The sequence below is a fragment of the Xenopus tropicalis genome, chromosome 5, assembly GCF_000004195.4.
Source record: "Xenopus tropicalis strain Nigerian chromosome 5, UCB_Xtro_10.0, whole genome shotgun sequence".
Lineage (NCBI taxonomy): Eukaryota > Metazoa > Chordata > Amphibia > Anura > Pipidae > Xenopus > Xenopus tropicalis.
This window is the reverse complement of record NC_030681.2, coordinates 37,821,165-37,836,957: the sequence shown is the minus strand read 5'-3', so window position 1 is coordinate 37,836,957 and position 15,793 is coordinate 37,821,165. Positions and strand designations below refer to the sequence as shown.

Genomic DNA, 15,793 nt, shown 5'->3' with positions numbered 1-15,793 from the left:
CTAAGTGTTGAACAAGAGAACCCCTAGTTTGCAGCCTTGTTCCCCAACCTGTGGTGTAACTAATGCCATAATTTCATAGTATTCTGTACTTATAGCAGCTCCCGTTCATATGAATACATGCAACGTATTAGTAAATAAGTGCTTTAGACTCACAATAATTTCTACTCTCATTCTGTACCATTTAAAGGAGAAGAAAAGGCCAAAATGTTAGGCACCCCCAAGTGACTTAAATAGCCTACCTTTTACCCCGAGCTGGTGCCCCTGTTCGGAGAGAATAGCACTAGCCCGGGGTAGCTGCGAGTGCTTCTTCCTTCCTGCTTCGCTCACGCGCATGCGCAGTAGAGTGAAAAAGCTGAACTTAAACTATATATATATATATATATATATATATGTATATATATAAGTTGGCTTTTCACTCTACTGCGCATGGGATTGTCTTGGGAATTTGCCAGCAGCGCGAATATGGAAGGAGGAAGCGCTCGCTACAGGTACCCCTAACATTGTGCCTAACATTTTGGCACCCCCAAGTGACTTAGCCTTTCCTTGTCCTTTAAGGTAAAATATATTCATGATTAGCCATAACCGTCAATGGCAGTTTGGGGCTTAGGAGAACCCCAGGATGGTGTTTCTTTCTCTACATCCCAGAATCTGACCTCCTTTGTTGTGTTTGCAGTGAGTATTTGGCAGTATTTAAGAAGACTGTGGCAGTGCATGAAGTTTTCCTGCAGAGGATAGCATCGCACCCTATTTTATGCAAAGACACCAACTTCCACATATTCCTAGAATATGACCAAGATGTGAGTGCTTCTTTTTTTTTTTTTTTTTGCAGTGTTTTTTGTTAGTACAGTTCAGTTCACAGTTCAGTAAATCCTATATTATGCTTGCACTTCTGCACTTTCCTACCCTTATGTGATTCAAGTACTTTACTACCAGCAAGTCATACTGACACCAATTCAAAGATACTTTCTGGCATTTTGTCACCTACATGGGCAACAAAGTGTATGATGTGTCATTGCCCTAAAGTTGAAATAAATTACTTGTGCATATTAGCAGTTGTATAAATTAAAGCAGGCCGTATATCTGCTCATTCGGGGATTTTGAAAAAAAAAAAAAGCAGATATTTCCCCAATATGCCCACCTCAAGGTGGACAGATTTAAGCTGGCAATTCTGCCCCTCCAAACCAATTCTGGGACCCTCTACTCGGCCAGATGTTGATTGGGCAAGTTTGATTTTCCCTAGAATCAGCTAGGACCTAAAGCTGGCCTTTCATTACAAGATCCAGTTTTTTGGTGAGGTCGCCAAACTAACTTATCTTCCTTTATGTACTCTGGATATAAAAAGTCTACATGTCTCTGCAAAATGGCAGCTTTTTCTTAAATAAAAAAATAAACCAAGATAAATTCTGTCAGAACATAATCAACCTTTATTGTAAAATTGCCATATATGCAAAAAGATTGAAAACAAATCAAAAATAGTTTAATAAAAAATAAAGGAAAAAATAAATCCTACAAAAACCTGGTTGCATTACTGGGCACACCCACTAAACTAATACTTGGCTGAAGCACCTTTTGGTTTCATTATAGATCCTCCTTTTATGAAGCCAATGCTTTGTTAATTTAGATGTATGCTTTGAGTTTTTACATAGTTAAAAAAAAGACCAGAGTCCATCAAGTTGTTGTCACACTAAAAGGTAAAGTTCCTCTTCATCTTCAGCTTTCTAGTAGATGCTTGAAGGTTTTGTGACAAAATAGTCTGATACTTGGAGCTATTCATGATTCCATTCACCTTGACTAAAGCATGGGTTCTAGCTGATGAAACACAGCCCTAAAGCATGATGCATGATTCAGTGTGAGACCAAGAAACAGCCAAATCCTACAGAAACAGCCAAACTTTCTCTGAGCTCAGTCAGAGCCACTGTCAGGGGTAAATGAACTACTATTTTAGATGAGACTGAATGTGATTGGTTGATTCTGAATGCAGCTACATCCTGGATTATTAATAGGGGTGATTAGTAATGAAACCAGGATTTTGTATGATTTTTGCTTTTCCTTTTTTCAACTTCTTTGTATAGATGGCAGTTTTGCAATTAAGGTGGAATGCGTTCTGACAGGATTTAACTTGGTTTCAATTTATTGAAACAAAAACCTGCCATTTTCAAGGCGTGTGTAAACTTTTTATCAAATATCCAATGTACCTACTAAAGGTCAAACAATCTGATCACGATGATTGGGAATACAGGGTGGTGGATACAGGGCGTCGGATCAAGGACTGCTTAGGTGAGCTGACATGGCCCTCAATCCGACTGAAAAATCAAACCTGCTTCATCAACATCTGCCCAATTTTCAGAGGAGGGCCCTATACACAGATGGTCAGGCTGTCTGAAGGGGCCAATTCAGCAGCTTAAATCTGTCAGTGTATGGCTTAACAAGCTTATTCTTGTAGATTTCTAAGGATACAAGATGTATGGAATATAGTGCTTAACTGAATATGACCAGAACATCAGTAGGGATCCAGCAGGACTGGACTGGCAATCTGTGGATTTTGGCAAATGCCAGAGGGGCTGCTGTAAGATTCCATAGACAGTCACTATTTATTGGGCTGGTGGGGGGCTGTTTGGGCCTCTGCGTTCTTGAAATGCCAGTGCCTGTTTTAAAACCCAGTCGGGGCATGGGTTCCCATATCTGTTCCCTCATCTTCTTTTGTTCTTTTGTTCTCATAGTTAAGTGTAAGGAGGAAGAATACAAAAGAAATGTTTGGAGTCTTCTTTAAGAGCATGGTAAAAAGTGCAGATGAGGTTTTGTTTTCTGGAGTAAAGGTAAGTGCTGTCCCTTGAACACAATGGTTATTTATGTGTCCTCCTCTAAGATGGGGAGGGCTTAAAATGTCTGATATGACTTAAATGCTGAAGTTTTAACGTTTTAGCATTGCTGGACTTAAAGGAGAAGGAAAGGCTACGTCACTTGGGGGTGCCAAAATGTTAGGCACCCCCAAGTGACTTAAATCGCTTACCTTGTACCCCGGGCTGGTGCCCCTGTTAGGAGAAAACAGCACCAGCCCGGGGTACCTGTAGCGATGCGCTTCCTCCTTCCTACTCTCGCTGCAGCCAGTTGTCCCGGACAAACGCATGCGCAGTAGAGTGAAAAGCCGACTTCTCTGTTCAAAGTTCAAAGGCTGGTGCTGTTCTCTCTGTACAGGGGAACCAGCCCGGGGTAAAAGGTAAGCGATTAAAGTCACTTGGGGGTGCCTAACATTTTGGCACCCCCAAGTGACTTTGCCTTTCCTTCTCCTTTAAATGTAGCATCCTGGAGACTACTCTACATTATGGGGTGTATTTATTAACATTGGAGACGAATCCACAGTCTTGGCCGAATCCAAATCCTATTTAGCATAAATTAGCATGTGCTAATTAACATTTGGAAAGGGTAAAATGGTCAGGTGAAATTTTTTTTTTTTTTTTTATCACCCCTTCCGATCCTGATTACCATATGTTGATTCAGTTCGGGGTTCGGTGCATCCCTAGTTTGATTATTTCACAAAAACTACTGGTACTATTCAGTGGCTTTGATAATGTGCCCTGGTGTAAAATTTGTGTTTTTTCCAATCTTTGGCGCCATCAAACTTAAAACACCAAATTTGTTACCAGCATCTTAATCTACCTGTATTCCTGTACCCCCCGGTGTGTGGCTCTTTAATACTGCATTAAAAAAAATACTGACTCCTGGGGCCACCAAGATTCCTTGAGCCCCAGCCTGTTAATAACCATCGTACAGTGATACCCCTGTCATTATCTGACAACAGCTTGCTTCAGAGAGCCTTTTATTAAAAGCTTCAAATGCACATTTTATGTAATTAGACAATCAATTTTAAAAATCGATTAGTTTTAAGGTTGTTTTTCTTCTACAAAGAAACTTGCTTTTTGATTTCTCTGTTGCCCCCTGTAGGAAGTTGACGAGTTCTTTGATCAAGAAAAAACCTTCCTGGTAAACTACTACAACAGGATCAAGGACTCGTGTGCAAAAGCTGACAGAATGACAAGAACTCACAAAAGTATGTGCGCATGGAACACAATTATACTTTGTCATTTCTCTTTGTTTTAAAGGAAAATTATATCCCCAGAATGAATACTTTCATGGGAAAACATGTTTTTTTCAAAATGCATCAGTTTAAAGAGCTTCTCCAGCAGAATCCATCATTGAAATCTGTTTTAAAAAACACAAACAGTGTTTTTTACATTTAATTTTGAAATTTCAAATGGGGCTAGCCATATTCCTTATTTCCCAGGGTGCCACAGCCATGTGGCCTGTCCTCTAATATGCTTCAGTCACACTTTACTGCTGAGCTGCAAGTTGGAGTGATGTATCCATCCCCCCCAGTAGCCGATCAGCTGAACAATGGGAAGGGAGCAAGATAGCAGCTCCCAGTAGGTATCAGAATAGCACTCAGTAGTAAGAAATACAGGTTCAGCTTGAAACAATAGTTTATCTGAAAGCAGTTCTAATGTGTAGCACTGGTTCCTTCTGAAAGCTCTGAATCAGGCACAATGCACTGAGATGGCGCCTACACACCAATATTACAACTAAAACAAAATATATTTGTTGGTTCAGGAATACAATTTTAATTGGTAGAGTGAATTATTTGCTATGTAGGGTTTTACATATGAGCTGTTTTATTATATCTTTAGGATTAAAGATGGACAAATCATTATGCTTGCACTGGACCTGAAATCTTTCTCTTTTTGTTTGCAGATGTCGCAGATGATTATATTCATATTTCGGCTGCCCTAACATGTGTAGCTGAAGAGGAGAACACTCAAGTTAGAAAGTAAGCCATAGTTTGCAGCCTTAGGGAAAGGAATGTTTGAGTAGGAAGTTATTTGGAATACTTCCCGTTTGTTGTGTGGAAATGATCCATTTTGCTAATTTCTGCAAATTCTTGTACAGAACACATGACACACAGGGTGTGGGATTTAGGGTATAGAAATGTTTATCTAATGCTGTAATGGGACAAATATTATCCCTAACATGATAAAATACATACATCTGTTGATGCATTTAAAGTACTAGAAACATTCACTAGAAGGCAGTGTTGCCCTTAATGCTGTATACAGGAAACATGTTGAATATGTGGGGAGTTTTTGCTTTTGGTTTTTTTTTTTATTTTGAGTCATTCCAAAACATTGTATAGGTAAATATATATATATATATATCTCTAAATATGCCAGACATTGAAATCATGCCAAACTCTGGAGTCCTAGGTAAGGCTGGGGGCAGTGAGAAATCAGATATCAGGCAGCCAACTGAAGAGCACAAAGTAGGATAACCAGTCAACTCCTGAATCGTACTCCTGAATAAAGCATGCCCCTTAGTGCTCATTTAGCAGCATGTGTGCCCCCCAGGGTTGCTGTCTGCACAGAGCATGTAATAAAAAAAAAACTGGTGCAGCACAGTCAAACAGTCTCTGTATGTGCCGTCTACACAGTGGGCAAAATGCAAAAAAAATGCCTGATTTGGTCAATTTTTTAAATTTTATATATTTTTTTTTATATATTGCTCCTTGTGTGGGGCATTGTGCAGAGCCCTTATATATCGTTTCCTGTCCTATTGGAGCGTGCAGGATCAGTTCCCTATTAATTCATACATACTAGGGGCAGTTTTTCAACAGGAGCCAATGCAGGGCTTCTACACATGAGGGTTTTCATGTCGAATGTTGCATCTCATCTGCGATCAGCAGTTCAGCATGATGCCTTGGGTACAAGAACAATAGAAAACAACGGGCTCTGGTAACTTAAACATTCCCGTGTGGTAAAAACACCTAAAAAGCAACAACATTGGAATGCATTTGCAAATACCCCTGTGTAAGAGCCCTAACGTTTTTCGTTTGTTTTGTAGTGTAGATACCTGGAGGAAACCCACAAAGACAGTTTACACTCACACAGACATTTGTGCAGCATATGCAGAGTATGTCTGTGAGAGGGTTCATCTTTAGTAGGGTCAGTGGTGGAGCAGTTAGTGAGAAGATGTGTTTAAACTGGGCCTTGACTGGCACTGCTGAATGGAGCAAGAGGGGAGGACAAGTCTGTAGCTTTTTATTAAAAGCAGTTATTCTAGGAATTTGCAATTGATCATGCATTTAAGAGGCAATGTAGAACCAGTAATTTCTTAAATGCATGCCCAGTGCAATAAAAGTTAATTTTGGAAATATAAAAACTAGTGCGCACTATCATTATTGATCTTTCAAAGCAAAAAGTCTTTCCACAGTATATAGAGTGCAGCATCAACCACACCTGGACAGACCGATGCAGTCCCCGATCTGACTAAATTTTTTAACCTGCCCGAACGATATCTGGTCGATTTCAGGCCAGATATCGGTCGGGCAGACCCGTCGTTTGTGCCCCTACACGGACCGTTAAGCTGCCTAATCTGTCTACGGGCCCGATATTAGCAGCTGCAATCAGCCCGTGTATGGCCACCTTAAGGGCTGTGGCACGTTGTTTGCTGCTGAAAGTGGTTCCAAAGGTACAATCCATAGTCCATTTGCCTTGTACTAAATGTGGCCAGAGTTGTACATGGTTTACTAAAGTACAAATTGTTACTGTTATGGCTGATACATCTGGCACACATGGCATGTCATTAATTGTAGTGGTGGAAGATCAGTGCCCAAGTACATACACCAGATGTTTGGTGAATAAAGTTTTTAATCCTAACAATAAAAATATGAAACTGAAATATGAAAAATCATTTGGTCAGACTGTTTAAATATTTCATGTTAAAAGTCTGAAACTTGGTATGCGCTGTGGTTTGTTCAGACTAAATTAAAACTATCTACAGAGACTCCATCATGCTAAAATCAATATGAGTGTATATTTTGGCATTAGCGCAAGTATATTAATATGAAATGAGACGCAAACGGGCAGAACAATTTTCCAGCATGAAACTTCCTCAGTCTTAGAGACACTTGTGTAACATTAGTGTTTATAGCCATAGACAGCTTCATTTTATTAGAGTACAGTCGGAGTGTCCTTTCCCTTTTCACAGTTTTGGGTGTGTACAGCCTTGTGTTCAACAAATAAAGGTTAAAACCCTTCCTTCCAGATAGTGGCAGACAATTTGTAAATTTTGCAGAATCACCAGAATGATTTGAACAGAAGATCAAGACCTTATGAGCAGCTGTTCTCAGTATCATTACTACTGTTATTTCTCCATAACATACATAGCCCTGACTTATTATTTCTATATAAAATTTGGTACATACGTAGCAGTTCCTTATGGCTGTGCACACCTAAAGGAAATTCCCAGGGCAGATTTATGTCAGAATGAAATGCTGCCATCAATTGCCTGTTGAATAGGCCTCATTGGCAGGACACTTTTCCACGAGATATGGCACTCTTTTGCATAACATTAGATTTATGGGTCCAAAATGCCTTATATTGAATCTTACTGTGCTGTAAATGTAATTCAGAACAGATGCAAGACGGAATGCAAGGCCTGATATCTGCGAAATCGCCAGAAAATGTCCTTCAAAATCATTTTGCGGGTTTAAAAAGTCTAATATATCAGAAAATAGGTGCACTCCTCCATAATTTTACTTGAACTTACTGTTGATTGTCTACTGCATCTTTCCTGTATCTGGTATATCTGCAGTTGAGAGAAATCAGGCAGTGGTTAAGGTCTTGGTATCTGTTCCTCCATTACATGCAGAGCAATTGTTCTGAATGATTTTTTTATGACAAACTTCTCAAGACACATACCGGTATTTGTTTAACCAAAATAAATAGATCGTATCAGATTGTGATGTTCAAATAAAAGAAGATTGCTTATAAAATTGGTTACTGCTTTGGTTTCTGGCACACCTTCAGGTGTTGAGGGTTAATGTATGAACCCTGTGAAATAGAACAGATTGTTACTGACTTGGGATTCATTTGAATCGTACCTTCTGGCAGTGTTTTCGATCTAGAGTTGCATGCATTTATTCAGTGTTTCTGGTTGTGTATTTACTGTATATTTATTTGAAAAACTTTCTAAGTAATATTTTTGATTTTATTTTTCAGGTACTTGCTAAAGTTGGCCGAGTTGTTTGAAAAGCTTCGGGTGAGCTATATTTGTCCAACGAGTTTGTACGCTATCTCCAATTCTAAATCCCTTTTCCTGAAATGCACCTTCACAAGAGAGAGGAACTTATTTTTGCACCTGTGGGCCACCAAACGTTCTTACTACCATTCCAAAGCCAATAGAACACATTGTAATGCAGTGTAATGTAATACTGATTCTCTACTCTTCTTCATTGCTTTTTAGAAAGTAGAAGCCAGAGTTGCATCAGATCAGGACCTAAAACTTTCAGAGCTTTTAAGATACTACATGCTTAACATTGAAGCAGCAAAGGTAAAGTAAAATACAATAATTAAAAAATTGCATGAAATATATTTTATTATTGGACCAGGACCGCTTGGACTTAAGACCTTTTATATCTAAAAGATACCAGCCCTGACTTGCCTTTTATATCTAACCTCCCCTGACTTTTGAAATACAGACATTTTAAATTGAACATTTGGGGGCGGATTTATCAATGTGAGTTTAGAGTGTAATACATAAATACTTTCCCATGTTCTATTCATTCCTGTGGGATTTCTAGAATTGTATTTATCAGTGGGTGAAAGTTAAAATTCACAATTTGATAAATGCACTTCTAAAAATCCTGTAGGAATGAATAGAATGTGAGTTCTTATAGATTAACCTCTAAACTCATATTTAGTTAAATCTGCCCCTAAAAGTTAGGTTTTATCTAGCAACTGTTAAGAATCTGATTATTCAGATAGTGGTGCAATTACTGGATCTCTCTTCTCCTAATCCATTTGTATTTTCATCCTGCACACCCTCTAATTTCCTTTGCTTCATTTGTTTTGAGTGGTAGCGCTTTCCACACTATATATTTACTGCTGCATACAAATACTTTATTTTTATGTGATTTTTAAATTATTAGAGTAACTCAAGCCACAAATGTAAATATTAATTTTATAGTTTTAAACACCCCTTAAAAATATATTATTTCTAATATTGCAATGCTGTTTCCTTTTTGAGGACCTCTTACACAGACGTACAAAAAGCCTGGGCGATTTTCAGAATTCCAATAAAGCCCTTGACAAAGCTAGGCTGAAAAGCAAAGATGTGAAACCAGCAGAGCAGCATCAGCACGAGTGTTGCCAGAAGTTTGAAAAGCTCTCGGAGTCTGCAAAACAAGGTAGTGTTAAATGGAGCTTAATTTGTTACAGGAACATAGATATACATGTATACAGGTGTAGGACCTATTATCCAGAATGTTTGGGACCTGGGGTTTTCTGGATAAAAAAATAATTTGAGCAATAACTAAACCCAATAGAATTGTTTTGCCTTCAATAAGGATTCATTGTATCTAAGTTGGGATCAAGTAAAAGATACTGTTTTATTATTTAATTTTTTCTTTAAAATGGAGTCTGTGTATGTATGTTTGTTCTCTGTGTTAACAAAAGCAAAATAAAAACCTTTTAAAAAAAAAAAAAAAATGGAGTCTGAGAGACGGCTTTCTGTAATTTGGAACTTTTTGGATAATGGGTTAATGGGATTCCATGCCTTAACTATTTAAGTGGAGTCTTGTCTAATTGTTTTCTTTGGATATTATGCAAAACGAAGATAATTGGTTTTTTTTAATGAATCTCTTTATTGGAAATAATAGCAAAAGTAATAAGATTGAGTAATGTCAATATTTCCATATTTCCAAACACATTATGCAATAAAGAGTAAATGGTTTTAACAAAGTTGTGACCTTTAAACTAACAGGGTATATCCAGATGATTTGTTTTCATCGACATATATATTTAAATGTTCAGTGTTTCCTACTAAGGGTTTGGAGGTTGTAGCAATTCTTCTTGGCTCAAATTGGTCAATAGTCTGTCAACATGGTGGCTCCTGGGGGTTCTGTATAGTGAAGGTGATGTCTAATGCAACATTGTCTGTTCCGCTTCATGGACTAGTGGGTTGTCTCGAAGTGATTCAGTGCTATACCAAGTAGTGTGTGGAAGACTAGTATGGTTAGATGTTTTGTGGTTGGAGGTAAAGAGGTTATATATGTTAGCCATGTATCAAAGAATTTTTGTGTATGTTTTTCTTTGTTGGTCAAAGTTTCTGCACAGTCTAGGTGGAATATGTAGTAGACTTTTTGTTGTACTTGTGAGATGGGGGTGGTGTATGTGAGAGCCATAGTTGTAAAATTGCTTTTCTGCCCGCTGCTGCCATTCTCAGAGATCATTTTTTATGTTCTCCCCCTTGAAATGTTTTTGACTACTCTTATGCAGCACAGAAATGCCAGTTATCTGCATTTTTTTTTCTTTTTTTTTGGTCCAAGCCTCTTTCATTTCATGGTCTTCTCCCTTCTTCTCCAGCCTGTCACTTCAGATTCACTAGCACACTTCCATTTGGCCGTTCAGGGAAGCCAATTAAAATTAAAATAGGTACTCAGGTATTCCTTCTTCTCAGAAGAGAGCTCTTCTAGTATAGGCAGTCTGCTTTAAAGGAAAACTATACCCTCAAACAATGTAGGTCTCTATACAAATATATTGCATAAAGCAGCTCATAGGTAAAAACCTGCTTCATCTTAATAAACCATTTTTATAAAAATATACTTTTTTTAGTAGTATGTGCTATTTGGTACTTCTAAAAAGAAAATTGCCATTTTAAGAATTAAGGGCCAACTCCTGGGATCATAGGATTCACAGTGCACACAAACAAGCCAAAGCACACATACATGCCATGCCATCAGCCAATTAATGGACAGAATTCTGCCTTTTGCTCCCACACTACTTCCTGTTGCATTTAGAGCTGCATTATTTCTGGTCATGTGATCTGAGGGAGCATCCAGGCCATCACTAAATGGTTGCTCAAGGAAAAGGAAGGAAAAGGGCAATATTTACTGATTATATATAAATTATTCCAGCTTGGCAATATTCTTTAATAGATCACTTACCATACTGTAATATAAACTGTTAAATATTGGTTAAAGGAGAAGGAAAGGTAAAAACTAAGTAAGCTTTATCAGAAAGGTCTATGTAAATACAGCCATAAGCACTCACAATAATACTGCATCCTTTATCCTTTATCAAAAGAAACAGGATTTCTTGTCTCTTTATTTGTAAACATGATGTTCTGATGTCTGACTTCCTCTCTCAGAAACAGCCTTAATTCCCGGGGCCAGAGTCTGCACAGTTCTCTCCTCTCTCCCATCTCCTGCTCCCCCTGCCCCACCAGAATGCTAAGGACTCCCTCCCCCCACCCTTAGGAATGAATGTGTGATCTCAGCTATAATTGTTCCTGCAGAATAAATATAATGTTTTAGGTGGTACTAATGTGGCTAATCTATTGGCAGTAAAATGCCAAAATGACTTTCCTTCTTCTTTAAGTATTCATTCTGGGGGTATAGTTTTTCCTTTAAGGTTAATGGCAATGGCCATACTGCTCTTGCCTTCTACTGTTCACTCTAATTGTATCTGTATGTCATTGTGCTTATGGGGTAGTTTTGAGCCTAAAAGATGTTGCATGTGCCTGAGACTATTGGTGTTCTCTGCTCAGTAAATGGGATGATTAGGCCTCAGCTCACCAGCTAAGTTAAGAAGTCCATATCCATAGCCATCGCTTTTGCTGTCCAAATAAAATAACATACAGGCTGCAAGAAATTAGAGACAATATTAAACCCAAAACGTGTGAGGACTCTGTGCTTAGGCTGATGTTACACCAGTGACATTAATACTCATTTATCTAGAGCAGAAGCAACTCCGGCTCAGGCTCTTTCTTAGTGTTGAAACAACACTGAATTCTGTCTTTGTATTAAATATGAATGTTTATAAGGATTTTTTTTTTGTTCAGTTAAAACCAGTGCAAAAATCCAAGATATACCAAATTGTTCACAAATATTTTCTTGTAACTTCAAATGCTTCATATGATTTCCCTGTTAATATGAATTGTATATACTGAGCTAATTGTATGTATAAGGTTCCCCGCATGGAAGGTTCATTATCTCTGTTTGTTTGCAGAGTTGGTTGGCTTCAACCGGAGAAGAGTAGCTGCTTTTCGCAAAAACCTTGTCGAAATGACAGAACTAGAGATCAAACATGCAAAGGTCAGTACAATACAAACTATGTATGGCTCCATCTCTAGCATCATTCTTGGCTTGTTACTTACACATTTAGGTGAGAAAGGATTGAATAAATTCAGAGAGATTGCATGCTGGGTCTTACAGGTATAGAAAGATGTGTAATGAAATGTATGTCTTTATACAGGTGTAAATAATAATCATATGTGTGCAGTATTTGTAAATGCAGTGATTTTTATGCTTTCTCTGGGGGGGGCAAAGGAACTTTGGGGTTTAGCTGCCAGTAAATGGCAGGGTTTTTTGTGTTTCCTTACATGAGTTCCTAAATTCTGTGCTAAAGAGGATTCTTTATTGGGATTTAAACAATGATTACAACTAAGGTTGTTCTGTAAAATCTAACAATTGTGGGGGCTCTGGGCCTCGAAGTACCTCCACTTTCCATGGTGTGGCCAGTGCGCAAAGCAGGGGGACTTTAACTTCCAGAAACCAGCACTTTAGCATGGAACAAGGAGAGGGAGGGGTTAAATGACACTGCCAGCCTAAGCATTCGGGCCGGGCACAAATGGCAGACCATCCCTGGTTTCACCAAATATTTTAATAAGGATGGAAGGATATATGTATTTCAGCCTCACAGCTAATTTGGTATAAATTTGCACTAAGTGTTTATCCTTGTTATGATGTATGTTTCCTTTTATATACTGCCTCAAATTGCCATCTCTGCCTGTCCCTTGTTTTCTAGAAGCTAAGGGACTTTTAGATACAACTTGTATGTGCGCCTGCTTTGTGCATGTGTACACTTATACTCTGAGACTTGCAGTAGAGGAATACGACAGATGTTTTTTAAATGATAAGAATAAATGACACATTACAATGTAAGCAACTGGTATCTGCATTTTTGCTTACCGTGGAGGCCATATGTCCCCCATTAGCACTTTGTGCAAGGATATCTACTTCACATAACCCGTTTTCGGTTTTTAGCTCATGGATTTGCATGTTTCTCAGCCAGAGATGTTCTGCTACATAATTATACTATATTTTTATTCATAATATGCCCTTTCCCTCTCTGTTGTGCCTAGAACAACGTCTCCCTGTTACAAAGCTGCATTGACCTGTTTAGGAACAGTTAAAGTTCTGCCTGAGCTCTTCGAAAGTACGTGATCCATAAGCACCAATTGCACTGCAGATGCCCATCCTCCAGACCAACCAAGTGGCATCTTTACATCTCATCTGTCATTTCTTTCTGCTGGAGCAAATAATGAAACATGCTTCTTTGTTTAAAATATTTTTAATATATTAAGTCTCTTAAAATAAAATGTAAATGTTAAAAATGAAGGCAGGCCATTACTCAATATTACTCCCAGCATCCTGATCCAGTGGCAGAATGTTGGGGAGTTATAATTGTGCAAAAACTGGAATGAGGCTGATAATCAAGTCCTATACTATAGAAAATTTTGTTCAGTATGTCTGTGGGCAGGTATTTTAACTCTAAGGGCTACATTTAATGTCTTCCTACACAGAGATGTACAATATATAAGCAGTTTTTCAGTGAAAGCTTTTTTCATCTAAATAAATTGGCTTCTATGTTAAAGTATAATGGTCTGTATTATTTAAGTGCACAAGCTGTCCAATCAAAAAGAGTTGTAATATAGAAGTGCCAAGAGCTCTCTGGTTATATGGCCTGGCAGTGAGTGGGACTGGAATGGTGCACTTCTGGCTGAACCTTTAGATCAGTGTTATAATGCAGGACTTCCCAACCTTTTGTACCCGTGAGCAACATTCAAATGTAAAAGTTGGGGAGCAACACAAGCATGAGAAATATTCCTGGGGGAATAATAAGGCATGTAACATGTTTTGGTCACCACAGTCATCTTAGGTAGCTTAACTAAAGAATTAGGGCAGAAATGTTGTACATTATGTTTTGGGTTCTGTACCAGCCCAAGGCAACCACAGCCCTTTAGCAGGAAGATCTGTGTCCCCAGAGATGCCCCAGTATTTCCCCATCTTTTTTTCTGCTGATTCACTGCCCATGTTCTGTGCTGCTGTCACTTACCTGAGCTTAGTGGCCGATGCACAACATGCAGTATATATATATATATATATATATATATATATATATATATATAATATATATAAATGTCACAATATAAGGCTTAGTAATATATTCAGAATATGATTTCATGGCAGCTCAGAAACCAGCGCAATTAGCACTGTAGCATCAGTTTATATGACAGACAAACCATATTTTCTGCTTGATAATTTGTGACAACCCCTCGGCTTCTCAACATCTGCCCAGAGCACACTGAGCATGTGCAGTGTCACTGACACTTCTAAAAAGAAATCCAAAATGTGGAGCTCCTGTGACAACTTTGAAGGCCTGGATTATTGCTACTATAGAGGTGAAATTTAAGGCGGGTGCATTAAGTTCAGTATAAAAATTATATCAAAACATTTTTAGCCATATTCATTTTTTGGGCTTAGTTCCCCTTTATTGGAAGTGTTGTGTTCCATTTCTATTCACCACAATTAGCATAATAGTTTAGGGGAGGTTAATAACAAAGTGTCACATCTTTGCCCTGCTTTGGCCACCCAAATTGTGAGCTTAATTAAACCAGCCCAGTCATGTTAATAGGGGTAGCCATCATTTTTGGTATACAGGGTCCAACGCGTGGCTGTGTATTGGCTCTCCAGAAGCAGCTCCTACTGTTGGTGGGAGGATCAAGAGAGAAACATGGCAGCTTGCAGAGCATGGAGACAGTGATAAGAAATACTAGGATCATTGGGACCAAACTGCACAGACTACTGTCTATTTGTACTACAGGTATAGGACCCATTATCCAGAATGCTCAGGACCTTAAGTCTACTTAAAAATCAATAAACCATGAATTAAAACCAATAGGATTGTTTTGCCCCATTAAGGATTATTTATATCTTAGTTGGGATCAATTACAAGGTACTGTTTTATTACTACAGAGAAAAAGGAAATCAGTTTTAAAATTCTGAATTATTTGATTAAAATGGAGTCTATGGGAGACGGGCTTTCCGTAATAGGTTTCCGGATAAGGGATCCCATACCTGTACAAGTATAGCATCTATTATCCTGGGATTTTCTGGGATTAAAGTAAATTTCATCACTGTACCTTAAGTCTGCTGAAAATCATTAACCATTAAATAACCCCAATAAGATTATTTTGCCACCAATATGGATTCATGCAGCTTAGTCCCCATCAAGTACAAGGTACAGTTTATTATTACAAAAAAAAAAAAAAAAAAGGAAATCTTTTTAAAATGTAATCTGATTTGCTTTACATGGTCTCTATATGAGATGGCCTTCCTGTAGTTCGGAGGTTTATGGACACCTGGTTTCCATGTAAGGGATCCTATAGATTACATGGCTGTGCTTGAATATCTCCTTGTGATGCCATTTTTGCTAATTTGCATGACTTTGAGACCCATTCTGTTTGATAAATCAGGGAGGCGCCGTTTTACATTAAAATCAACCCTCTATCCACGTGCGCATTCTTGCACCGCTGAACTTTGTGTTTGTATCTACGGGCGGTAGATGTTTTAACTTAATCCTCACTTCCTTTTTGCCCGTCTTTTCCTTGAGCAGAGCTTGTCTCCTTTCCCCTGGCTTTGGATGGGAGACAAAGGATCTTTCATAAAGTATATTTGGTTCCT

The 15,793-nt window shown here is 38.3% G+C and overlaps 1 protein-coding gene across 3 annotated transcripts in view; it reads left to right on the top strand.

Annotated features, from left to right (window-relative positions):
- The window catches only part of snx5 (sorting nexin 5), a 33,250-nt gene extending 19,544 nt beyond the window's left edge, over positions 1–13,706 (top strand). For all 3 annotated transcript variants that reach the window (XM_031901698.1, NM_001016081.2, XM_031901697.1), the window contains 9 exon segments: positions 674–797; positions 2,721–2,816; positions 3,943–4,048; positions 4,747–4,822; positions 8,049–8,088; positions 8,293–8,379; positions 9,076–9,235; positions 12,057–12,142; positions 13,192–13,706. In XM_031901698.1, the coding sequence (XP_031757558.1) occupies positions 674–797; positions 2,721–2,816; positions 3,943–4,048; positions 4,747–4,822; positions 8,049–8,088; positions 8,293–8,379; positions 9,076–9,235; positions 12,057–12,142; positions 13,192–13,242 (826 nt within the window). In that variant the 3' untranslated portion in view covers positions 13,243–13,706.
- The last annotated feature ends 2,087 nt before the right edge of the window (positions 13,707–15,793 follow it).